Here is a 25110-nt window from a genome sequence, read left to right as displayed (position 1 = left end):
TCATCATCATCATTTTTTAGGAGCTCCCAGGCCCAGGAGGAAGGGAAAGAAAAGTAGAATCCAAAATAAAGATGTATGAAGCCCCTGCTGTGTGGCAAGCCCTGTGTCAGGCATTTTCCAAGGTTCCTCGGAACCCTCCCAAACCAAACCTGGGGCGTTTGTCCCAGGTTTCTGGGTGAGGTGGTGTGATCCACAGCACTTGACAGATGGAGCAACTGCGGCTCAGACAGACATGACTGGCCTGAAGTCACATGGACAAGAGCTGGCATTCAAAGCTAGGTCAATGGGCTGCAGAAGCCACACGCTCTCACCACAGGGGCCCAGAGCCATACTCGTCACCTGCCCAGAACCTTCCCCCACCTACCTGTTGGCCAGCTGGATACCACTCAGGGTGGTGGTGCCATCACGGCTCACGAACAGCCGGAGGTTGCTGTCTGTGGGGACACAGGGGAAGATAGAAGCTGAATGGGGCAGCGAAGCCAGAGAGCCCCCAGGCACTGTCCCCGTCAGTGCTGGCTGCTCACCCTGGGCACCAACCCCCGCACCCCTCCTGCGCTGGCGGCTCACCCTCGGTATTGCTCCCTTCCGTGAAGTCCTGGCTCTGCATGATCTTCTCTACGATGTCATCAGCATCAATGCGCGTGTCATCCACCCAGGTCGGGTGGCTCTCCACCGAGTCCTTCTTCCTCCTGGGGTGGGGCAAGAGTCAGAACAGTCACACGACCACAGGACCCAGTCCCCGTCTACTGCACTCAGGACCCTCCGAGTGCACGTGGAAGACGGTCTAGAGTGTGTTCACTGAACCGTCACATCAACCCTACAGTACGGATGCTGCTGCAACCTGATTTTAGAGAGGAGGCCGCGGAGGCCCTGGGGAGTTAAGTGCCAGCTTCCAAGAGGCCACAGAGCATGGAAGCAGGCCGGCCCCAGGGTATGCCAGACCACCCGCAGCATCCGCCCACTGGGCACGCGCGCCAGGCCGGGTGCAGCCAGCGTGGAGCATCAGCTGGTTTGACGGCCATGCACCCCACGATGACAGGGCCCACTTGTCCCTGTGTTACAAGTGGAGGAGCAGAGGTTCCGGGAGCCACCGGAGGGCTCTGCTCTCTAGCAGCACTTGCGGTGAGACCTACCGGAATGAGCGGTCTGACAGATGCGGAGGCCGAGGCGGCCGCGGTGGTTTCTCAGGGGGCCGGTGCTCGCGCTCGCTGCCTTCAGGCCCCTCCACGGCCATGCTGAGGCCGCCCGAGGTGCTGCTGCTGGTGGACGTGTTCCGGCGGTGTGTCAGGTCTGAGAGGCTCGAGGAGCGCGACTGCTCTGTGCTGTAGCCTGCTGGGTGGTGGGGGTGCAGGTCATGATGGGGGCGGCCGGGGAGGCTGGGAGGCCAAGGGCTTGGGGGGGGCAGGCAGGTGCTCACCCGAGATCTTGGACTGCTGGCTGGCATAGCTGGAGTTGCGGGAGTGGCCAGAGTGGAACACCTCCTCGGGGCTGGACAGGTTCTGGTCTGGCTCCTCCGGCACCCCTGGAAGCAGGGAGGGGCAGAGGTGACCAGCATGCTCGCTTCTCACAAGTCCTCTCACTGAATGTGGCGGGGTGGGCGGGGGGGGCACACTATGTATTTCCACTTAAGAGATGGAAAAACTCTTAAGAGATGATTCAGGGGGCAGCAACCTGTCCTGAGCTACAGGCCAGCACTCGAGCCCAGGGTCATTCCTTCACTCCACAAATATCTGGGGGGTGCTCTACTGGGTTGCTAGGAGACAGGGTGTCACAGACACCCAGTGGTGGGAAGGAAGAACACAGGACAAAAAGGACTCACAATTAACCATAACTGGCAAATGGCCCACAGCAGGGAGCGTATGGGGGGTGGTTGGGTCTGAAATCAGGGAAGGCTTCTCTGAGGAGGTGGCCTTAATGAGAGACCATCAGGATGTTTGGCAGGGAGCAGGCTAGGTAAGGCATCAGAGAAAAGGCCTTCTAGACCCAGGGACCAGCATCAGCAAAGGCCCTGAGGCTTCAGTGAGCTGGGGTCTATGTAGCTGGAGTGGAGTAAATAAGGGTGGGGAACACACTTTTAGGCACTGGCAGCAAGGAACCAAGCAGGGTCTGCCTAGGGCTCAGAGAGCACCCACCCACCCACCAGTCCTTCTGGTCCATGTAGGAAGCAATGACTCTTCCATCTTCTTCAGATGTGAGCACACCCACCCAGGTCACAGCCTGGACCCTAGGCCTGCCTGCGTCCCCACCCAAAGCCACAAGGCTTTTCAAGTCCTGACAGGTTCTTTGCCTCTGAGGGGCTGCAGGAAGAGAGAGGCTTGTGGGGCTCAAATTCCCACCCCACGCAGAAGAAGCATCTCTTTTCTTACACAAAAGGCACCACATGTGCTGGGGTGCCCTGGTTCCCAGATCGCTCCTCTGGGGATCCCTACCCTGAAGCTAGAGAGCAGGGGAGCTGGGGAGCCCCCATTCCTGCATGCAGCCCCCAGGCTGAGGCAGGGGAGAAGCCCAGCTTTCTGCTCTGGGTCCCACCTGGCTGGTGTGCAGGAAAAACAGGAGGGCAGGAAAGCTGGCCCTCAGGGTCAGAGGGTCCCTTTCGGCTCCCAGCCCCAGGGGCAGAATCACCCAGAAAACAGGGTCTGAGGCCCCGTGCCCTCACTGCTCTCGTGGCACAGGTTAGGGCCACCACGTGCCACCCTGCTTACTGATCAGCTTGGGGGTTGTCCACCTCCCAGCTCTGAGCTCACCCCCAAGGACAGGGTGCAGGGGCCAAGGCTCATGCTTTGTCGGGGGAGGGCCTACTTCATCCCTTACAGCACTGGGCTCCTTTCCCTCTTAATTGCCACACCTACTCCTCTGGGGATTCAGGCTCATTTGCATTTTTCGTAACATTGGTAATAATGATAATTTAATGGAAACATGCTGGGAAATAGAGAGGATGACCCAGGTGCCAGGAAAGGCACACACATTTTCTCAGTTCATCCCCGGAGCAACCAGGATGTGGTTACTACTGCTGATCCCACTTTGCAGAGGACAATGCTAAGGCCTGAGAGGTAAAACAGCCAGTCAGGGTCACAGAGCAAGGAGCAGAACAAGAGCTCCTAGCAGTTCCCTCTGCCAGGAACACGGCACAATACACCCCAGATTCAGCTCAAATGACATCCCTTCGGGGAGCTCTCCCTGGTTGTCCCCAGGCAGACACCTTCTATATCTCTCTCCCAGCTCACGTCACAGTTCTAGGCGGACAAGCGTTTGATGTATTTTTTGTTCACTGACCCCTGTCTCTCCTGCTCGACCCGGAGAGCCAGGAGGCCAGCCACCTGATCCGTCTTGGTCCAGGGTGCTGCTGTGATTCTGGGGCCAGGCAGAGCCTAGATCATGGGAGGGGTGCAGATGCCTACCCGACGGAAGCAAGGTGGGTGAACACCACCCCACTGGCTTTCTCTTCTCAGCAAGTGTCCCCCCTTGGGACCTAGGGACTGGGGGAGGTGAAAGCCTTCGTCTCAGGAGGAGTGCAGAGGGCAGGTGGGGAACGGTACCTGAGCCGAGGATGGTGGGCCGGGCCTTGGGGGGCCGGGACCCCGTCAGGGAGTTGCTGCTGCCACCGCGGCTGGTTCCGCCACCCTTGCACGTCAGCTGCAGGGAGGAGTCCTGGCCTGGAATGGAGATGGACTTGGCAGTGGACGGCGGCCTTGGGAAAACAGAGAGGGGTATGACTGGGGTGCCCCAGCTTGGGGTCAGAAGAAGACAGGGGACCCCACGAGCCTGGACAAGGGAAGAGTCCCTGGCCCTCCCCCGACAATGTTCAGGACAGAGCCCCCACCCCTCAGGTGGCCCGCACCAGTACTCACGTCTTGAAGCAGGGGTCTCCCGAGAGCAGGAACATTCCAATGGTGACCTGTGCAAAAGCCGGTGAGATCAGCCACGCCCTGTTCAACCCTCCCAGATCCTCCACAGGTGCCCGGACCCCCTGTTCTGGCTTCAGATGAGCTTGGACTCTGATCCCATCTCGGTCCCTTGCTGGGCCTGGTGACACCACCAAACTTCACTGAAACCCAGTTTTCTCGTGCAGAAGACAAAACTGATCCTAACAGCTGCCTCGTGGGATGGTAGAGGATGCCTAGGGCGCCTGGCATGGAATGAGTGAGGAGTGAGTCGGCGACTGTCATTTCAGAACGGCGACTAGACTGTGGGACCCTCAAGGGTGAGGCCACAGACATTCTCTATCCTCACAGCCCCCAGAGCGGGCAAGGCAGGTGGGAGGGGGGATCTTAAAGCCTACCCGGTGGGGAAGGGCCCACCCAGCCTGACTCGGCGTAGGAGTTCACAGAGTCCAACACAGATGGCAGGGGTGTGTGAAAGTTTGTTGAATAAAACAAAGCAAGAAGTCATTAGAAACGTTTAACATCCACTTGGGCAAAGAGTTCGGCAATGGTTTAATCAAGGCAAGATTTGGATCCCCGAATTGGGGCTAGAATGAAGTGACAGGTGATGGGCTGAGAAAGAATCCCAGGGATACCTCCGACAAAAACGGTGCCCGCTGGGCTGAGGCTGAGATTTTTAATGGGTTATTTCATTTGGCTGTGATAGCAACCTGCCACGTACGTGGTGGCCTCAGGCTATAGACACAAGAACTGAGACTCAGACTCAGGGGAAATAAATGACTATCCAAGGTCCGGCAGACAGGACATGGGGGAGCTGGCCTTGGACCCTAGGCCCCCTTGTTCTGGTCTGAGGATGCACTGAGGCCCTGGCTCTCACAAGGGCTAGCCTGGACCTTTCCAGTGGCCTTTGGCTTCTTCTGCAAAAGGTCCAGCAGGCCCTAGCGCCCTTGCCTACCACCTCCTACTCAGCTCTGCCAGACACAGCACTCTCCCACTGGGTCAGCTCACAGGGCTGTGGTTAACACAAGACTGTTTCCTCAGCCAGGTGGAAGGGTGTGGAGATGAGGAAGAAAGGTGAGCTGGCAGCAGATGCCCAGATATCTCTGTCCACAGGGGTTCAGGAGGCAGCTGCCCGGGGGGAGGGTGCTGCCCCGGTCCCGGAAACCTTCACGTGGCTGGGCCCTCGGGGCGGCTGCCCAGGTCTGCTGGGTGCAGGGACAGCAGGTCTGTCCACACCCCGGTGCCCTGGAGCTCAGGTGGCCTCGCATCATGTGCGGCCGTGGTTAGGAGCTGGGCTGCAGGGTCAGGTGCCAGCTTTGCTGTGCCTTTGGGTGGATGACCACCCAAAGGTGGAGCCCCTCCTGTGCAAAACTGGGGCCAGGAAGAGACACCATTCCCTGCCAGACTGTGGTTGGGCACCACGAGATAAGGGCTGCTGGTCTCACCACAAGAGACTGTTGGGGTCCACTCCCTGAGCCCCGATTATGGAGGGCAAAACTGAGGCCAGTGGCTAAGTCAGGCCTCCAAGGGGGGTTTCCTGACCCCAGGGCCCACGTCTTCCCAGCGTCTCTCGCTGTCCATCTGGGGTGAGAACCTGTGTTCTTTGCAACTCCCCACGGGACTCTGACAGGGAGGCGGCCAGCCCTTGCCCCTGCCCCTGGTGGGAGGGGCAGATGAGGCCCGGAGCCCCTGGTACCTTGAGGATGGAGTTGTCCTGTCGAGTGTTCTTCGTGTCGTAGCCCTCCAGCAGGCAGCAGCGCACCGTGGAGCCCGAGCCCGCAAACTCTGCCAGGTTCAAGTCGGCGAAGCCCAGCTGAGCGGGGGACAGAGGAGAGGGCGGGAGGCTGAGGGGAGTGTGGGCGCAGCGCTGGTGGCCCAAGGGTGAGCGGGGCCGGGGGCAGGGGGGCCGGAGCCTGGGCCCGCCCCGCAGCCCCGACAGACTGTTGCATAACCGGCACCCAAGGACACGGGCCCCGGCTGGTGGCTCTGCGTGGCAAAGCCAGGAGCTCACATCCCCGGGCTGCACAAAGCACCCTTTGTGCCGCGTCCCGGCGTGCACCAGGACAGCGCCCGAGATGAAAGGACATTGTTGTCTGCGACACAGACGCACTGTTCCCGGGGAAACAAGGCCGTGCTGTGGGAGCCGTCGAGCCAGCGGGCAGGAGGGGAGGCCAGGCCCGTGGGAACTTGGCGCTGGGGTGGTTGGATGGATGGGTGGGGGGCATTCTGCTGGGCGGGCGGGAGACCCTGGTAGGGGTGGGAGCCAGGGGCTGGTGGGAACCCCAAGCTGTCACGGGATGCAGAGGGGAGCCCAGGGTGGGGAGGGAAGTGAGAAAGTGGAAGAACAGGGTGGATGAGCTGAGAAGGCCTCCTGGGCGGAAGCCACATCTGCCAGATCTGGAGGTTGGGGCGTGGGGGGTGGGTGCTGGGCTTAGGGACCTGGAGGACAAATCAAGCTAAGCAGGGACATTCATTTGAGCACCTGCTGCACACAAGTCTCTACTGTAGAGTGCAGAGCGCATGCTTCAGACCCAGAAACTAAGGCTCAGAGCAGGCAAGTGACCTGCTCAGGGGCTCACACACCTCATCCGGCAGAGCCAGGACTGAAACGAGGCCTGATCAGTGTCAGATCTCACCACCTTTCTGGGCCTCAGTTTCTTCCTCTGAATAACGGGATCTGAGCCTGTGGTGGGACTTCCCAGGTGGTCCAGTGGTAAAGAACCTGCCTTTCAATGCAGGAGACCTAAGAGACACAAGTTCAGTCCCTGGGTGGGGAGGATCCCCTGGAGGAGGGCATGGCAATCCACTCCAGTATTCTTGGCCTGGAGAAACCCATGGCCAGAGGACCCTGATGGGCTACAGTCCGTGGGGCTGCAAAGAGTCGGACACGACTGAAATGACTTAGCACGCACACACGAGCCTGTGACAGAAGGGAAGGGCCTGGGAGGCCTGACAGGTGACACAGCAGGTTTGTGGGGGTGAGGGGGGAAGGTGGGTGCTCCCGCTGTTAGCTGGCCTTTTCTTCCCTGGCCGTCCTTCACCCATGTGCGTCACCAGGAGGAAAAACCTCCACTCTAAGAACACCTTCCGCAGCCCGGTTCTAGCCACCCTGCCCTCTGCTACTGGGCAGGGTGTTGGCACCTGGAACAGGGCGCAGGGCACGGCCGTGTCCACTGAACTTCCTGAGCTCTGGTCGGTGGGAAGGGACTCACTCCGCTTATTGCCTGCCTCAGGCTCTCCACACAGGGTGAGGCGAGACAAAGGCATGTCCCCTCTGGACTGACTGAGCCCACCTCCCTGCTACTGGGTGCCTCCCCGGGCCCCAGAGGGTGGGCGAGAGGCCCCACAAGAAGGGGGGCTCAGGGCAGAGCAGGCTGACTCAAAGCCAGAGGTAACCCTTTCAGACCCATCTTCCCCCACTTTCCCCAGTGGAAAAGGCTTTAAACGGGAAGGCCTGACGTATCTGTGGGCGAGGGGAACCCTGCCCACCACACAGACGTGCAGCCGCGGGGGTGAATGAGCCCCCCTCACCCAGCCAGACGAGGGACCCTCCACTGTTAGAAAGCAAAAGGAAACTTGTGATGACACAAAAACATGCCCGCGCTGTACTGGGTAGCTAAAAAAAAGGTTTCAGAATCTGTAGGACGAGTCCCTCTTGTGAATTTAAAAATCCTATCACCTGCGTGTGCTTAGGTACACCCATGGGGGCTCCTCGTATGATCCTCTAAACCACAGGCACGTGTTTTATTCACTGCTCTGTATGAGATAGTTCATGCATTTTTCTTCTGCTGCTTGTTTTTTACAGTATTTATTGACTGATTTGGCTTTACTGGGCCTTAGCTGAGGCATGTGGGATCTAGTTCCCTGACCAGGGATCGAACCTGGGCCCCTTGCACTGGGAGTGTGGAATCTTAGCCACTGGACCACCAGGGAAGTCCCCCGCTTCAGGCATTTTTGTTTTCTTAAGAGGTCTGGAAGGCTGTGAGGAGGAGGCCGAGGGAGGCACGCGGTGGGAAGCCCTCTACCATCTGTGCTGCAATGAGCGTCCGCTGCCTTTACGTTAAACGCAGAGGCTGTCAATAAAGATACCTCCAAAAACTAACACATCTCATAGAGGGCAGGGCGTCTTCTGTTTGGGGCAAGAGAGGTGGCTGGAAGTGGTTCTTAGAGCTTCTCTCATGCCTGTCCCATCCTGTCCCACCCCACTGCCCCTTCACCTCGCCCCGCTTACCTTAGAATAAGCCTTCCCACCTTTCAGCTCCTGCAAGGGAAACAGACACGGAGATCAGGATGGCTAGGGAATCCCAGCGACCTCACGGGTCTTCCCAATCTTCTCTGCCCCCCTCCCCACCTGACCCCCAGGGGAGGAGGACAGGAAATGAGGTAGCCTGACTCAGGGGATGGGCCCAGAGGCACCAGCCCGGTGGTCCTGGCAGCCCTTGACCGGCCTCACCTTGCGCACAGACACACGGAAGATGCAGGGGTCGAGCAGGCCAGTGGCCGGGTTGGCGCTCATCTTACACACGAAGGTGAACCTCTTCCGCCACCGCACGCAGTTCTCCTGCACCTCCTCCCTGCGGGCACAAGGGGTGGGGGCCCACGTTCAGGGAGGTGAGCGCCCTGCCCCCTTTGGGGGTGGGCAGGGAGCGCTCACTTTTCACTTTGTATCACAAAGTGACTGCATTTTCGTAACAAGAATCTGCTTGTGGAAGTGTGATGAAAACAACAACAAAAACAAGATAAAAAGAGGGAAAAAACCACAAGGCCAGCGAGGGTGAGAGCAGGCTGGGCCGCTGGCGGGGGCAGGGAGGGGCAGCTGTGTGTTTCCAGCACTGCCTGCCCCCAGCCCTCACCTTGTTCTGGGGCCTCAGACAGCTCCTTTGGCTGCCTCGTCCCCCCTCCTGCTGGACTGCCGCTGGCTATCTCGAGTGAGCCTCACAAAGGTGTTCCCGGGATGGACTGCCAGCCCTTTTCACAGATGAAGAAACTGAGGCTAGATAAACTGCCCATATCACCCAGCCAGGAAACAGGTGTGCCCTCAGTCCAGTGCTGCCTGGCTCCAGAGCCCCCTTCTTCACCAGTAGTAACACCGATGATAAGAGTAATAACAGCAACAACAGCAAACACTCACAGCACACTTCCTATGGGCCAGGCACCATCCAAAGCCACTGGAGCCTGCTCCAAGCGCTGGCGAGCCACGGTCACACTAACCCTCCCAGCAACTGTCTGCAGCAGCTACCGTCAGTAGTCCAAGCCCACATTCAAAGAAAAGGGGACCTCTGGGGCTAAGACTTCAGCCCAAGGCCCACCACGAGCAGAGCAGAACAGGGACTCGAACCCAAGCCGCCTGGCTCTGTGCCACAGGCGTGTCCTCCCCACTGGGTCGGGGGTAGGGGGCGACAAGCTGGCTTTCCAGCTCCTGGAGCTCCTCCTGGGCCTGGGAAGCATGACCAAGCACCCCCCCCCAGTTCAGCAGCCCCTGCCACTGGGGAGGTGCCTTGTGCCAGGGGGGTGAGTGGGGGCCGGCAGGAGCAGTTCCCCCAGCCTCTCCAGCTGCGGTGGCCCTGGAGGTTCAAGTCGGGGGGGGGGTGCAAGTAGTTGTGACTTCTCACATGAAGGAGATGAGGTACCACCCCCCACCCCCGCAGGGCAGGATGTGCTCAGGAAGGGAGGGGCCCACGTGAGAGACATTATCTCCAGCCTCATCCCATCTAACAGGAACGGCCAAGCGGACAGCTGAGGAAGTGACCACTCCACCCCCTGGAGACTGGAGGGGCTCAGGTTAGTGGCCAGATTGGGGCCTGAGGGCAGAGGGTCAGCACAGGTTGAGCATCTCCTGAACATTTGCTTCCCTCGGCAACTCCAGAAGGGGACAGACTCTGTGCCGCCCCTTCTATACAGTTGAGGACACTGAGGCTCCTGGAGACCACCCAAGGTCACACCCCCCAGAGATCCGAGATTAGGGCTAGCCAATTACAGGGTCAGAATGCCCAGCCATCGTCTTGGTTCACTGGTCAGCGGCTCGGGAGAAGCTGGCACGTGGAACCCACGAAGGTCGTGGGGCCAGCTGCAACATGCTTGGCCCCTAAGGCATCTATCTGGGTCTCTGAGTCCCAAGTATGTGCCGGGTGCTGGACACTGCAGTGGACTGGATTCACAGACTTGACATTTGACAGTCACCCCAGTGATGACTCAGTGTCACCAGGACAGGGTGGGGGAAGGGATGAGTCAGCTAGGAAGGCTACTAGCTGCAGAGATGGCATCCAGGCGCAGATCCGAATGCAGGGAAGGGGAGTAGCCAGTCGGGGAGACAGTTCCCAGCAGAGGGAACTGCATGAGTGGGAAACGAACATACTCTTGGGTTCTCGGCCGATGAAGGCCCCCGAGCCAAGCCTCTATGAGGAGCTCCCTTCTGGCCCCACGAGGCTTTGAGGATGGGACCAAGGCTTCCCCACGTCCTGCCAGGGCTGTGATGGAAGCAACACGAGTCGCCCAGGCAGACCCGGGCTGGCTCACAACCTCACACTGTGCAGCTCAGGCTGGAGCCCAACCTCTGCATCAGCATCAGTGAAACAGGCACAGGAGCCACTCATTGCGGGCACCTGAGAGCATTCAGGGAGGTTCGCCTGGCAAGGGCCAGGCCTAGGGAGGCCCCCTGAGACATGTCTTCTCTGATGAAGATGCTGGAGTCTAGGGGCGCTCAATCACCAAGATGCTCTGACCTTGTTAGGAAGGTGAGCTCCAGCAACCCCAGCAGACTGGGGACAGACAGAAAAGGTCAGGGCTCGAGAGGAGGAGGAGAGGAAGGGAGAGTTCCCAACCCGCTGGTGGACAACGGGCAGGAAGCAGGTGCCCCAGGAGATGTGGGGGCCCCAGGCCAGAGCATCATCTAGACCCAGCCGTGGCGGCCCTCCTCCTTCATTCATCAAATAATTGAGCACCAACTGTGTGCCAGTCCCTGTTCTGCCGCAGCAGTGACTAGCTTACATTCTGCCGGAAGGAAGAACTAAAACTACCTCTACTGGCAGGTGACTTGATCTGCTATGCAGAAAATCCGAAGGAAGCCACCACCTACTAGCATACATGAGTTCAGCCAGGTTGCAGAATACAAGGTCAATATACAAAAATCAAGGACCTCCTGTATACTAGTGGACGTCCACAAGGAAATGAAAGCCTTTCACTTACAAAAGTATCAAAAAGAATAAATTTAACCAAAGAAGTATAAAACATATGCTCTGCAAAACTACAAACTATCAATACCTTACTGAAAGAAATTCAAGAATATCTAACTAAGCGGAAAGACATCCCATAGTCGTGGACAGAAAGATTTAATCTTGTTAAGATGACAGTACTCCCAAATTGGTCTAAAAATTCAATACAATCCCTACCAAAATCTCAGCTGACTTCGCCACTGAAAATTGAAAAGTTGATCCTAAACCTTAGAAATGCAAGGGATCAGAATAATCAAAACAATCTAGAGCATAAGTAAAGGATTCACATGTCTTGACTGCAAAAATTCCACAGAGCTACAATAATTAAGGAAGTGGGGTTCTGGCATAAGGATAGATACAGATTCAAGGAATAGAATTGCGAGTCCAGAAATAAATCTGCACATTTATGGTAAATTAATTTTAACAAAGGTACAAATGGGGGAGAGAATAGCCTTTTTAACAAAAGTTGCTGGGACAACTGATATTCACATTCAAAATAATGAAGTAGGACCCATTTTTTTCACCCCATGTACAATAATTAACTCAAAATGAATCAAAGGCCTAAGCTGATGAGCAAAAAACTATAAAACTCTTAGAAGAAAACATAGGGGTAATGCTTCATGATCTGTGAGGCAAGTTTCTTAGCTATGACACCAAAATTGCAAGCAGTAAGATAAAAATATATATATACTGAACTTCATAAAAATTTTAAAACTCTGTGATTCAAAGAACACCATCAAAAAAGTGGAAAGACACCCACAGAACAAGAGAAAATATTTGCAAATCATATATATAAGGGACTTGTAGCTAGAGTATATAAAGAGCTCTTACCACTCAAAAATAAAGACAGATAACCCAATTTAAAAATAGGCAGAGAGACATTTCTCCAAAGAAGATATACAAATGGCCAATAAACACACGAGAAGATGCTCAACATCAGTAACTATCAGAGAAACACAAATCAAAACTGTAACAAGCGACCACTTCACACCAAGTAGAACGGCTATAATCAAGGTGGATAATAACCACCCTTGATGAGGATATGGAGAAACTGGAATACTCGTGCACTGCCGGCAGGAATGTAAAATGGTGCAGCTGCTTTGGAAAACAGTCTGGCAGTTCCTCAAGTGGTTAAACTACAGTTACCATATGACTCAGCAATTCTACTCCTAGGTACAAAGCCAAGAAAAATGAAACATACGTCCATATGAAAATCTGTACACAGATGTGCACAGCAGCATTATTCGCAACAGCCAAAAAGGTGAGAGCAAACCTGATGTCCACCAGCTGGTGAGTGGACACAGCAAGCGTGATACATCCGACCAGCGGCTCGCTATTCAGCCGCCCAAAGAGCGCCTAGACGTGCTGCACTGTGAACTAACCCTGAAAGCATTCTGCTTATGAGAGAAGCCAGTCACAAAGGGCATACACTGCGTGATTCCGTTTCTAAGAGATGTCCAGAAGAGGCAGACCCGTAAGAGACAGAAAGACTGACGCCTGCCGGGAGATGGGGGAGCTGGGGAGAAATGGGAATAACTGCTAATGGGTACGGAGTTTCTTTTTAGGGTGATGAAAATGTTCTAAACTAGACTGTGGTGACAGTCACAACTCTGTGAATATACAGAAAACTTTAAATGGGTGAACTGTGTGGTTTGTGAATTGCAGCTCAAAGAACAAGTTACCGAAACCAAAACAAAAGCATGGTAGTTCAAATAGAGAGGAAAATGGAGCGCAGGGAACAGGGAAGGTGGGTGGGAGTACCGGATGGAGATGAGAAGCAGGGAGCTGCTCCTCTGGGCAGGTGGGGAGGGAAAGCCCTGTGGCAGTGATGTCTGATCAAGGTCTGCAGTGAAGTGAGTGTGTGGGCTGAGCAAAGACTGGGGGGAAGAGCCGTCCTGATGCATGAACAGCAAGTGCAAAGGCCATGAGGTAGAAACAAACTTGGAGAAGCAGTGTGGGGGTTCAGGGACTGAATGGGACTGGGGAGGGGAGCAGAGGGGATGAGGCAGTGGAGGGAGCCGGGTTAGGTCATGCTGGACCGTGCTGAGAAAGCTTGAGCCTTCCCCCTGACAGTCCCTTGGTTTTGCCACGATGGATTCCGGGCTGAAGGCAGCCCGGAGGAGGTGGGTGGAGGGGCACAAAAACTAGACCACTTCCCATAGGGCAGAAGTCCCAAGCCTGAAAGCAGGGAAAGCTAGGGGGCAGCTGGGGCGCCAGAGCAGACCCTCAACCTCTGCCCACCCCTCCACTGGCCTGAGCCAGCCCAGGAATGGCAGCAGCTGCTGCAGTCTGAAGAGGAAGCTCACAGTGCCGGGCGTGTTGAAACACCCAGAGGAATCAGGATTAGTGTCTGGGAACGAAAGCCAGTATCGAATTGTGCGTTTTCTCCCTTCCCCTTTGTGAGTCTGCCATGGGAACGCCGGGCCAGGAAGCCTCCCTGACTGTGGTTCTTGCAGGCCTGGCCAGAGAAAGCCTCGGGGACCCCTCCCAGGCTCGGGTGACAGGCGGCTTCCTCTCCCTCTGTGGGAAGGTGGGAGGGGCAGGGCTCACGGGATCAGTCCCGCGCCCCCCTCGTGTTTCCACAGGGCTCTAAACACACTATTAAGTTCTGCCACTCCCAAGGGAAGAAGCGCAGAGCCTCGCCCTGGCGCACCCCAGGAGGTCATGGCAAGGATAAAACAAGCACCCAGCAGCGGCCATTCCCTGAGGGCCTACTGTGTGCTACCCAGAACTCTTCAGCACCGGCTGTTACGGTGGCCCACTTCACAGATGAGGAAAATGAGGCTCAGAAAGGCTGAGAAACCCAGTCACAGAGCAGTGAGGAGCAGAGCTCGGTCCTGACTCGGGGCCCATCTGTGTCCAGAGCCAGGGACGGCACAGCCAGGACCCAGCCCTGTAGACGCTTCCAGGGCCCTCTGGAGAGAGGGAGCCAGGACCCCAGCCAGGTGGTCAGGGGTCCCAGGCACAGGCAGGGATAACGGGGGGAGATGAATATAGACTCAGGGTGGGGACAGGGGCATTCATTAAGGAAAAAAAAAAAGCAGGCATTAAGATGCCAAGCAGAGGACCAGGAGCCCTAGGTGGGAGCTGAGTTTAGCCAGGTTTAAGGAAATCTCAGGGCTTGATTCACTGAAGAAGCAGCTCTCATGAAGCACTTACTAGGTGTCAGGTACCCCTGAAGGACCTAAGAACATAAACAGTGAACAAAACGAAAAAATTCTGCCTTCAACGGGCTTATGGTCTGGCAGTAGGAAGGAGGCAGACGAAATGAGGCAGAAACACAGATGGTGGCAAGTGCTGTGGAGGACGGAGCCTGAGGGCAAGACGGCCAGAACGGTGCTGACGGGAAGGGGATGCCTAAGCACAATGCTGAGGGAGCTGAGAGTGACGACGACGCAGACACCTGCGGGAAGAAAAAGCTAGGAGTGAGGAACAGTCAGGGCAAAGGCCCTGAGGCGGGAATCTGCCTGGCGTGTTTAGGGAGGCCAAGAAGGCACCATGGGGAATGGCTCCCAGGAATAGCAAGGGCCCCCGCTTCGGGGCTGCCAAGGGCCCTGAAGGTGACCAGGATGCTGAAAAATGAGCACCGCCCGACACCAGCCATGAGTCGATGGACTGTGGCCCAAAGGGTGGGGGCAGGGATGGGGTCTGTGCGGGCAATGTGGATCTCTGCCCACATTCCTGACTCCCCAGGTGCGGTGAGCAGGACTGGGGGAACCGGGAGAGCAGAAAAAATTACAAGTGAGCCTCTATGACGAAAAATCATCCAGAAGATGCTCATTAAGAACACACAGGGCTGGGAGGCTTCCCTGGTGGTCCAGCGGCTAAGACCCAACACTCTCAGTGCAAGGGCCTGGGTTCGATCCCTGGTCAGAGAACTAGGTTCCATGCGCCGCAACTAAGAGTTCGAGGGCTGCGACTGAGACCCAGGGGAGTCAGACAAAGTTTAAAAAGGAAACAACAGCACACACACAGGGCTGTGCATCCACTCGCCCACCCCGCTTCCCCTGCTAACGTGGCTTAGCGCCAAACCCAAGCAGGACACCACTGAGAGCCCTAGGCTGCGGGTTCCCAAACTGAGCGGCCGCTCCACCTGCAAAGGGGCAGGAAGGGATGGAGGCTGAGGGAAAGAGGGAGCTCGGGCGGGTCTGGCTAGTGTGGAGTGAGGGACTGCAGGGCCACTGTCTTCATGCCTCTCCGAGAACTGTTTCTGTAACTGAACTTGAAATTGAAAAATGAGAAAAGCGTCTGAGGTTAGAAAAACAGTGAAGGGTCAGTCGTTCAGTTGTGTCCACCTCTGTGACCCCATGGACTACAGCCTGCCAGGTTCCTCTGTCCATGGGATTTTCCAGGCAAGAATACTGGAGTGGGTAGCCATTCCCTTCTCCAGGGGATCTTCCCAATCCAGGGATCGAACGTGGGTCTCTTACATTGCAGGCAGATACCTTACCGTGTCTGAGCCACCAGGGAAGCCCTGTGAGGTCAGGAGGGCTGGTCAAAAGCCTAAAGGATTCAAATGCCCACCTACCTGATTCAAGGCCTGGGCCAACACTCGTCCTCCTGGCAGGACTGGGCAGCCCCTTGTAAGAGACAAAGATGGCCCCGAACCTCCCTCGCCTGGGGTTTTAGGGTTTGAGTCCACGCTGCCAGGGACAGGTAATTACAGACACTGGGTTTACAGGGGAGTTTCGTTTTTAGCTTTAAGATATACAATTAGACGTCCAAACCCCAGAGAGGCAGGGCGAGGCCTCTCCACCCACCACAGCCTGCCAGTGGCCCTCGCAGTGACAGAATTCAGCTATTTCTGGGCTGTCCTGAAATAGAGCAGGGCACCCTACCAGGCTGGTGTCTCCCTCAGAGCTCCCTTGGCCCCAGATCCTGACCAGGGCCTCTCTTATGCACCCACAAAGCCTCCCTGTGGGCACCGGCTCAGTGCCAGGCCTGCGTGCGCAGGGGGTACACAACCAGAGCAGACATCCTCAGGAGCCCCCGGCTCAGTGAGGAGACACACTTACACAAAAGTCAAGTGAAAGTCACTCAGTCGTGTCTGACTCTTTGTGACTCCATGGATTACAGAGTCCATGGAACTCTCCAGGCCGGAATACTAGAGTGGGTAGCCTTTCCCTTCTCCAGGGGATCTTCCCAACCCACCCAGGTCTCCTGCACTGCAGATTCTTCACCAGTTGAGCGACATGGAAAGCCCAATTACACAAAAAGTGACTTGACAACTGTTGCCAGCATCCTAGGAAGGGAAGGGGCTGCAAGTGAGCTAAAGAGACCGGGGCCTGACTGGGTCAGGGGCAGTGACCCCACACCTGGGACTTCAACGCTGTGCTGGCTGGACAAAGACGCAAGGAGACAGGCCAGATGGTGGGAAGAGCCCAGGACCACCTGGAAGGAAAGAGGCCGGGGTTGGGGGGGTGGCGGGAACAGGCAGGTGAGGGTGAGGTGCATGAGTGACCCAGAGGCCTGTCACCAGGAGCCAGGACTGCATCTATGAAAGGGTGATCCCGCCCACCACGTGGGGCTGTCTGGCGACCCACTGGGCCGTGTCCAGCTCCTTTCTCCTCTGCTCAGCCCAAGGGGGAATACAAAGAGTTCTGCCAATCTGGGGTGCGGGGGTGTGTGACTACGTCATCCTAGCATCTGTCCCACCATGTATCAGGGACCGAGAGAAAGGCAGCCAACCACCTTTGCGGCCCCACACAGATGGGGGCACAGGGCATCTCTCGGCCAGCACTGCCTCCCCGGAACTCACGACAAGAGCTGTACAGAGCAGGACTCTTGTTGAGGACGTCTTCCTGCCTCCAGGCTCATCTTTAATCAGCAGTAAAACTCAGCCCTCTCATTGAGCCTGTTCTACAGGACACATGTTTTGTATACACAGGCATCGTCTTCTACCACAGTCCTAGGAGGTATGTGCCAGCACTGGTCCCATTTTACAGATGAAGAAACTGAGGTCCAGGGAGGGGCAGAACAAGCCCAACCAAGGCGGGACAGAATAGGGTCAGAGGCTGACCCATGGCCATCCCTTCACTTCTTCCCCGTGTTGTTGCCCCTCAAAAGCAGGAAGGAAAGTGGACACCTGGGTGGAGCAAATGCTTCTTCCCAGGCTCCCAGCAACTGAAAGGCCGGAAGCAAGCCACTATCCTTAGCCTTTCATATGGAGAAATCTGGGGCTCCCAGCAAGAGCCCCCTCCCCCCAGAGTCGGGGTTCCGTGGTTCCCCAAGGGCGGCTCATTGGCACATCCCTAGCTCCTGGCCCAAACCAGCCTCACTGCCCAGAAAAATGTTAAGATCTCAGAGCTTTAGCACCGCCCCCAGACTCCATCAAGCAGCTGACAAGGGGTCAGGTACCATGGGGGCTACCTCCTGGCCTCAGGCTGGCTACAGCCCACAGGCTGTCGCATCTACAGGGTCCTTGCAGATAGGGACCAAGCAGGGCCATCTGGGCTGAAGGCACAGCACAGACCGCAGTAGTCTCAGAGCAGGAAAGTTGAGAGGGTCTCAGTCGGGGGGCCGGGGGCCATAGAAGGGCTCCAGCCTGACCCAACCTCAGTCCCTCACCTTCCCAGGCTGGCTGCAAGCATTCGTCTGTCTTGTGCCCAGCAGAGAGCCAAGCAGCTCAACCATGGTCACGGTCTAGGAGTGGGGGCGCCGGGGCCTGGGAGGACAAAGCTTCTTAGACTTGAATCAACACTGAAAAACCTTTGGTTTGTCACAAACCAAGATTCCTGGGCCCTGCCAGAACTAGACTCTGTCACGGCAGGTCTCCACTTCAGCACTCCAGACATTTGAAACCATTCTGGGCTTTTCTTTGTGGGGGGGGGGGGTGTCCTGTGCATCACAGGACATTTTGTGGCATCCTACCATGAGCACAAGTCCAGCTGTGACAACCGAATATGTCCCCAGATACTGTCAACTGTCTGGGGGCAAAGACATCCCTGGTTGAGAACCGCTGCTGCAGACCCTGGACTGGGCTTTGTGAAAAGCTCCCAGGTTAATTCCGAGGCAGGAGTTGGGCACCCGGCTAAGAGTGAGCACAGAGTGGGACCCCAGGGACTCCCAGCCCCTTCCTTTCTGCCCCTAGGACAAGAGATAAGCAGAGCAAGGCTCCATCACGTGAATCCCTCCCCCCCACCTCCAGTCACCGCATCCCGCCCGCACCTCCCAGCCACTCAGGCTCTGCAATCTCCCATCCTTGGGTGGTTTCGAGTGGTCGTGCTGATGCAATCAGGGTTCCCAGCTGATGAAGCCCAGCCCGGGGCCAGGAGAGGCGAGAGTCTCATAAGGAAACGATTTAAATAGACGACATCTGCCTGTGCTTCCCTGAAGAGCATAGAGTCCAGCCGCCTGGGGAGGGGCCCACCCCAGGGAGCAAACGAGGCGGCCGTCCAGGGGCTGCAGGGCGGTGGAGCCTCCATTCCAGTGACGTGGCCCACGCGGCGGCCAGGCAGCATCTGGCTCCTGCCAGGAATTCAGGGCCTCGTGCGGGGGAAGCAGCTGGTTGTGGTTCTGACACGGCCAGCCCCTCCTCCTGGGATGCAACGAGGCAGCAACAAGTTCCTAGAAGTCGGGCCACTCTGGCGCGGTGAGAAAGCATTAGGGTCAGGAGGAAGGATTCTGCAGGCAGACGCCCCTGGCCTCGAATCCTGCCGCTCACCAGCCCGGAAACCTTGAGCTGGATCAAAAAAACCCAAAGTGGAGACTTCCCTGGTGGTCCTGTGGTCAAGAATCCGCCTTGCAAAGCAGGGGATGTGGGTTCGATCCCTGATCTGGGAACTAAGATCTCACATGCTGTGAAGCAACTAAACCCAAACACCTCAACAAAAGATCCCACATGACCCAGTGTGCATGCGTGTGTGTGTGTGCGTGCTCAGTCATGTCTGATTCTTTGCCAGCCCTGGACTGGAGTTCGCCAGGCTCCTCAGTTCATGGGATTTTCCAGGCAAGAATACTGGAGTTGGGTTGCCATTTCCTACTCCCGGAGGATCTTCCTGACCCAGGGATCAAATCCATGTCTCCTGTGTCTTCTGCATTGGCAGGAGGATTCTATACCACCCATATGACCTGACGCAACCAAATAATTAAAACAACTTATAAAACAAAGTGGGCAGGTGCTGGCTTCTCCATTTTACAGACACAGGCACGCTGCCTCCCAGCTTTGCCCTCCAGACTTGCCCGTACCCAGAGGCAGGCTCTGCAGGCAGCTCGGCAGCTCCCAGGTGAACGTGTGGGGATTCGATTCTCAGCAGACGCAACAGGCCACTCCCTCTTGCTCTTAGAGCCCAAGAGGACAGCAGGCTGTTGGAAGGGATCCAAAGTAAACTTGCTGGCTTTGACCCAGGAATGGTCCAAACCCAGGCACCTGGGTGAAGGTGCCCCCCAACTAAGTGTAGCCCAGCCCAGCTCATTTCCAGGGTACTCTGCCCTGTGCCAGGGGCTGCTCAAGCATGAACCCTCTGCAGGCACAACCACCACCCACTTCACAGATAAGCAAACGTACACTCAGGAGTCCAGAGCTCACTCAAGAGGTGAGGGATGAACTGCACCCCTAAGCCCTATCTCAGGAGCCCACCCCTATCCCCTGCCATGCAGGATGGCTGGGAAAATGCTCCCAGACAGAAGAGCTGCTCTCAGGAGCATCGTCAATGTTCTTGTGCTTTGTGGGCTGACCCTTCACAAGTCTCAATACTAGAGAAGAGGCAGTCTTGAGACCAGTCTTAGCCTAAAAGAGGCATGGTCACACGAGGTCAGAGTGCATGACCAGTGGGGCATGACCCTGGGCCAAACCTATCAAGCAAGACCTGCTGGTGTTGGGGACCAAAGCTCGTCAACCTAGGGTGGAAGGGAGAGTGGGGAAGTGTTCCTGGAGGAGTTCATGTCAGCTTCCTGCCTACTTATCGGGCGCGGAACTGACAGCTCTCCCTGCCTGACCTCCTGGAGTCCACACCCCAAGCCCGGGAGGTAGGAACCATTGTCCCCACATCACAGGCAGGGAAACTGAGATTCAAGGCACAGAAGCCACCTACCCCAGGTGTGGTTGGGAGATCTGGTCTGAACCCACAGCTGTCTGATCTCGGAATCTCAAATCAGGCCCAGGCCCTAGAAATTCAAAGCAAGAATCCACAGCTGGGCTAGAGTAGCAACTTTCCCTCCCCTCAGAACCCTCAACTATAAAAAAAAAACCAGAGCTAAAGGGTCAGCTTATTTAACTTATATGCAGAGTACATCATGAGAAACGCTGGGCTGGAAGAAGCACAAGCTGGAATCAAGATTGCCGGGAGAAATATCAATGACCTCACATATGCAGATGACACCACCCTTATGGCAGAAAGTGAAGAGGAACAAAAAAGCCTCTTGATGAAAGTGAAAGTAGAGAGTGAAAAAGTTGGCTTAAAGCTCAACATTCAGAAAACGAAGATCATGGCATCCAGTCCCATCACTTCATGGCAAATAGATGGGGAAACAGTGGAAACAGTGGCAGACTTTATTTTGGGAGGCTCCAAAATCACTGCAGATGGTGATTGCAGCCATGAAATTAAAAGACGCTTACTCCTTGGAAGGAAAGTGATGACCAACCTAGATAGCATATTAAAAAGTAGAGACATTACTTTGCCAACAAAGGTCCGTCTAGTCAAGGCTATGATTTTTCCAGTGGTCATGTATGGATGTGAGAGTTGGACTGTGAAGAAAGCTGAGTGTCGAAGAATTGATGCTTTTGAACTGTGGTGTTGGAGAAGACTCTTGAGAGTCCCCTGGACTGCAAGGAGATCCAACCAGTCCATCCTAAAGGAGATCAGTCCTGGGTGTTCATTGAAGGACTGATGCTAAAGCTGAAACTCCAATACTTTGGCCACCTCATGTGAAAAGTTGACTCATTGGAAAAGACCCTGATGCTGGGAGGGATTGGGGACAAGAGGAGAAGGGGACGACAGAGGATGAGATGGCTGGATGGCATTACCAACTCAGAGATGAGTTTGACTGAACTCTGGGAGTTGGTGATGGACAGGGAGGCCTGGTGTGCTGTGATTCATGGGGTCGAAAAGAGTTGGACATGACTGAGGGACTGAACTGACTGAAAGGGTCAGCTATGTGTGGGCGGGGGGTGGGGGTTCCCTTCCTGAGCCCCTGAGATCCCCAGCAGGACCATTCACAAGACAAGCGTGAAGGAGGCAGACAGACTGGGGCCCAAGGCCAGGATCTGCCCCCCGACTGGACACGTGACCCTCTCTGGACCTCAGTCACTGCCCTGTCTCATGGGTTTGCTAAGAGGCTGAATGAGAGAGCAGGGCCTGGCGCACACCAGAGTTCACACACACACAAAGGGGGACATGTCTGTTACCGTCAGAAGCAACTGAGACAGACGGCCCAGCAGGAAGAGCAGGCGCGCAGGGCCCCTAATGGAGGCCCCGCTTCCCCACCCCAGGATATGTATGGACCAGGACATTTCCCCAGACCTTGAACCTGGCTCAGACATCCCAGGAGGTGGGCTGGCAGGTAGCCCAGGCATGCTCAGGCCGCTCCTGGCTGACTCACACCTGGGTGGAGGCTGAGTCACCCACGGAAGGGAAGAAACAGGAGGCAGGAATCCCTAACTCTGGAGTCCAGTTCCATGAAGAGCTAGACTCGAGTGAGTCACAGGGATGTCCCTGTCCTCTGAGCCTCTACCCAGCCCCAGAGCCTTTCCTGAAAGCACCCTCCTCACAACTACTACAGACACATTACTTCCCCTTCTGGGTCTACGTATGGTGAAAATGAAGGACTTCCCTGGTAGTCCCAGTGGTCAAGACCCTACATTTCCGACGCAGGGGACACAGGTTCAATCCCTGCTCGGGGAGCTAAGATCCCACATGCTGCACACTGTGACCAAAAAACAAAGAAGAGAACGGAAGGAAGCTTCTACATCCCAGAGTGCAGGTGTCTTGGAGGCAGGGCCTCTGTTTCACTCACTGATGCTTCTCACGTCCTAAGGACGGCACCTGGCACAGGGAGGCACTCAGTAGGTCTCTGATGACTACATCAGTGACGTCCACAGTCTGGCTCCCAGTAAGCAGCCCTAGACCCTTCCTGCACTGAGATTTCCACCTCCAGGAAAGCAGCCTCCAGCTGTGGTCAGGACATGCCCTGTAGCTTTCGGTGGTCATCAAGGGGTGAGAGGTCATCACCACCTCTGGATCTGCCCCCAGGTGGCCCCACTGCTCCTGGTCCCTGGGTCAGGCCTCCTCTTGCATTCAGGGGCAATACCCAGTCAAAGGGCCACCCCCAGAGAAGACAGGGGTCAGGGCCAGAGCGGGCAGGAGTGGCTGATGCAGCCCCTCCCGCCCCGGGCTCAGCTCTTCCTGGAGAGCTGATGTATCCAATGGTCCTCCCCTGACTCAGGGGCACCAGGTCAGGGGCCATGGCTGTCTCTGCCACTGCTGGGCCCAGTGCCCAGCGCAGCAGCCTGGCTCTAATCGCAAATGTTTGCTGAAGGGGGTGAAGCACAGGAAGAGAGAAAGGGAAACAATTAAGGGGAGAGAGGGAGCAAGGTGAACCCTTCCTTCCTGCTCCCACCCCTGGATCCCCTCCAATAACGGCCCTGGACTGACATCCACCACTGCCAGCCTTCCCAGGGCCCTGACTCGGTGCCGGGGTTTCTGCTGGGTACCTAATGGGGACAGGGGAGGGTGGGTGACCCACTTAATCCAAGCGCCAGGAAGGAGCTCATCACCCCATTTCACAGAAGAGGAAAGCAAGGCTCAGAGAGATCCGGTGGTCTGGCAGGCTTGGGAGCCCACCCTCCATCTGAACTGCCAAGGCCCACACCCAGCCGACCCTGCCAGGGTTTGCAAGAGGCGGAAGGAAAAATCCCCAGCCAGAGAAGGCTGTTGGCAGCTGCCAGGAGGAGTTATGGCTCATAACTGATGCTTATCGGGCTCGGGCAGGAATGGTTCAGGCTGCTCAGCCAGAAAGAGCCTGGAAAGACCAGAGGATCCCCCCCTTCCCCCTGCCCCGCAAGGCTCACAGGTGCCCGGCCTGATCAAAAGGGTGGGTGTGTCCAGGCAGTTTCTCAACACAGACACATGCACACACTGGGGCACGGCTGGCAGGCTCTCACAGCAATCCTGCGTAACCAGCCACCTAAGAAGCAGGACCTCACAGGTCCCAGAAGTCCCCTCCAGACATGATCCCCCCTACACAACCCAAGCCAGCATCATCCTGATTCCTATCAGGATGGGTGGTTTTAATCAGAATGCTTTTGAACTTTATATAACCGGCCCGGCACGGCACGCTCTTGGGTCTGGCTTCCTTCCCTCAGTGTTGTTTGCCACACTATGCTTGTTGTGAGTGGCAATGGCTGCTGCATGGCCGGCTGGGAGTTTGGTGTTTAATCATTCCATGATGACAGAGGTGGGAAACTGCTCCTATCAGCTGATGGCCGCCTCCCCTCCTGCAACCTGGAGTCCCAAGCGGTCAAGCCCATGGCTGCCCCTGGGGGTTCTAAAATACAGCTCTGATTTATGTCTTTCCATGGCCCCTTGCCCATGGTTCCCCAAACTCCCAAGCCCAGCATCCTGCCTGGGGCGGGGCACAGCTGGGGGCAGGGCAGTAACCCCAGGAGGCAGCACAGGGCCCCCCCCACACCCAGAAGGTGCTCAGGAACTCATCCTAGGGGACTGGGGGTGGGGGCACTCTCGCAGAGGAAGTGGTGGGAGGTAAGGGCGCCGTTGCATGTGAGAAGGATCCAGACTTCTGCCTTCCCCAGCGGCCTTCCAGGCGCCAGGCGTGCACCGCCATCCCTCTTGGCAGGTTTAGTCTGGTTTCAGCTGCCCCGTGCCTGGCCCTGTGCTGGGCAGGTAAGCCCTGATCTAGGAAGCCCTCCTCCCCCCTTCCTGCTGGATGGAGGAGGAAGCCCAGACCGAGCAGACAAGGCTGTCGGCTGTGGTTACAGAGTCAGGGAGTAGTTGCCAAGGTCCAAGGGCAGATGCCGGGGCAGGGACCAGCCTCCACCTCCTCCCCACCCCGCTAGGAGCAGCCCCCGTCTCCACACCCAACACAACCCACCGGTGCCCCCAGCTGCCTCTCAATCGCAGCCTCTGGGCCCCAAGGCGGTGCCCAGCTGCCCAGCAGGCAGTGAGGGCTGCTCCTGACACATGCTGATACCCCTGGCACCAGGGTGGGGAGGGCCTGGGCTCAGGCAGCTGGCGGTGACTGGCACTTGGTCCATCACCATCAGCACCCACGCTGGTTCAGGGCCAAGGGAGAAATGTCCCAGGCCCACGCCAGTGCCTGCCCTTGGCACGAGGCCCCAGGACTAGGATGCAACAGAGGCCACGCCAAGTCTGGGGCTGGAGCTAAGAGGCATGGCCCTCCGGGGTGCACAAGGCCAAAAGCGGGGCCAGGGAAGGCCTCGCAGGGGAGGGGGCTCTTGGGCTGAGCAGGAGTTCGCCACGTAAAGCGGGGAAACGGAGTCTGAGGACAGGGCAGCTGCAGAAGCAAACGGCTAGAGGAGTCAGGCGGGGTGAGGCCAGGCCCCCCGGGGGCCTCCCACCCTCCCAGGGACCTTGGCCCCGCCCCCCGCTGCCCTGGCCCTGGCAGAGTCTGCCCTCTACCTCAGGCGGGGAGCAATCTTCTGTCTCCCAGCGAGGGTCCCACAGCTGACTGTGCGGAAGGATCCCTCCCTCCTTCTGTACTTCCTGTGTAGAAGCCCCCACACCCCGCTAGCCCAGCCCAACCCAAGGGAGCACTCCAGCTCTCCCCGGCTTGGAGCCAAGCCCCCCAAGACAGAGCAGGTTCAAGCCAGCAAAGGCAAGAAAGTGCATAGACCCCACAATGGGGACCCTGAGTTCCAGCATGAGGCCCAGCTTCTTAGACACTCGGGAGCTCACCTGCTCCCAGCCCTCCGGAAGGAACTTCGCCCCACACCACCCCTAGAATCCTGAGACAGAGACAGCACCCCAGTCAGTCCTGGCCCCTAGGGCAGTTCCCCCGCCAGGGGGACAACTGAAGGTGGCTCCATCCAGCCCACTGCCTTG

The 25110-nt window shown here is 56.9% G+C and overlaps 1 protein-coding gene across 2 annotated transcripts in view; it reads right to left on the bottom strand.

The window, feature by feature from the left end:
* The window catches only part of EEIG1 (estrogen-induced osteoclastogenesis regulator 1), a 36205-nt gene that overhangs the window by 3775 nt on the left and 7320 nt on the right, over window positions 1-25110 (bottom strand). Inside the window, exons 2-10 of one of the 2 annotated variants that reach the window (XM_069580111.1) lie at window positions 8335-8455; window positions 8113-8142; window positions 5578-5694; window positions 3849-3895; window positions 3537-3688; window positions 1418-1522; window positions 1134-1332; window positions 568-689; window positions 365-434 (exon numbers count right to left, since the gene is read on the bottom strand). In XM_069580111.1, coding sequence (XP_069436212.1) covers window positions 365-434; window positions 568-689; window positions 1134-1332; window positions 1418-1522; window positions 3537-3688; window positions 3849-3895; window positions 5578-5694; window positions 8113-8142; window positions 8335-8455 — 963 coding nt within the window. The remainder of the gene's footprint in view (window positions 1-364; window positions 435-567; window positions 690-1133; window positions 1333-1417; window positions 1523-3536; window positions 3689-3848; window positions 3896-5577; window positions 5695-8112; window positions 8143-8334; window positions 8456-25110) is intronic. The other variant, XM_069580113.1, reaches the window with a different exon arrangement.

This window comes from Ovis canadensis, chromosome 3, assembly GCF_042477335.2.
Source record: "Ovis canadensis isolate MfBH-ARS-UI-01 breed Bighorn chromosome 3, ARS-UI_OviCan_v2, whole genome shotgun sequence".
NCBI classification, from domain to species: Eukaryota; Metazoa; Chordata; class Mammalia; order Artiodactyla; family Bovidae; genus Ovis; species Ovis canadensis.
Note: the sequence above shows the minus strand (reverse complement) of the source record. Positions and strands in the feature narration are given on the sequence as shown.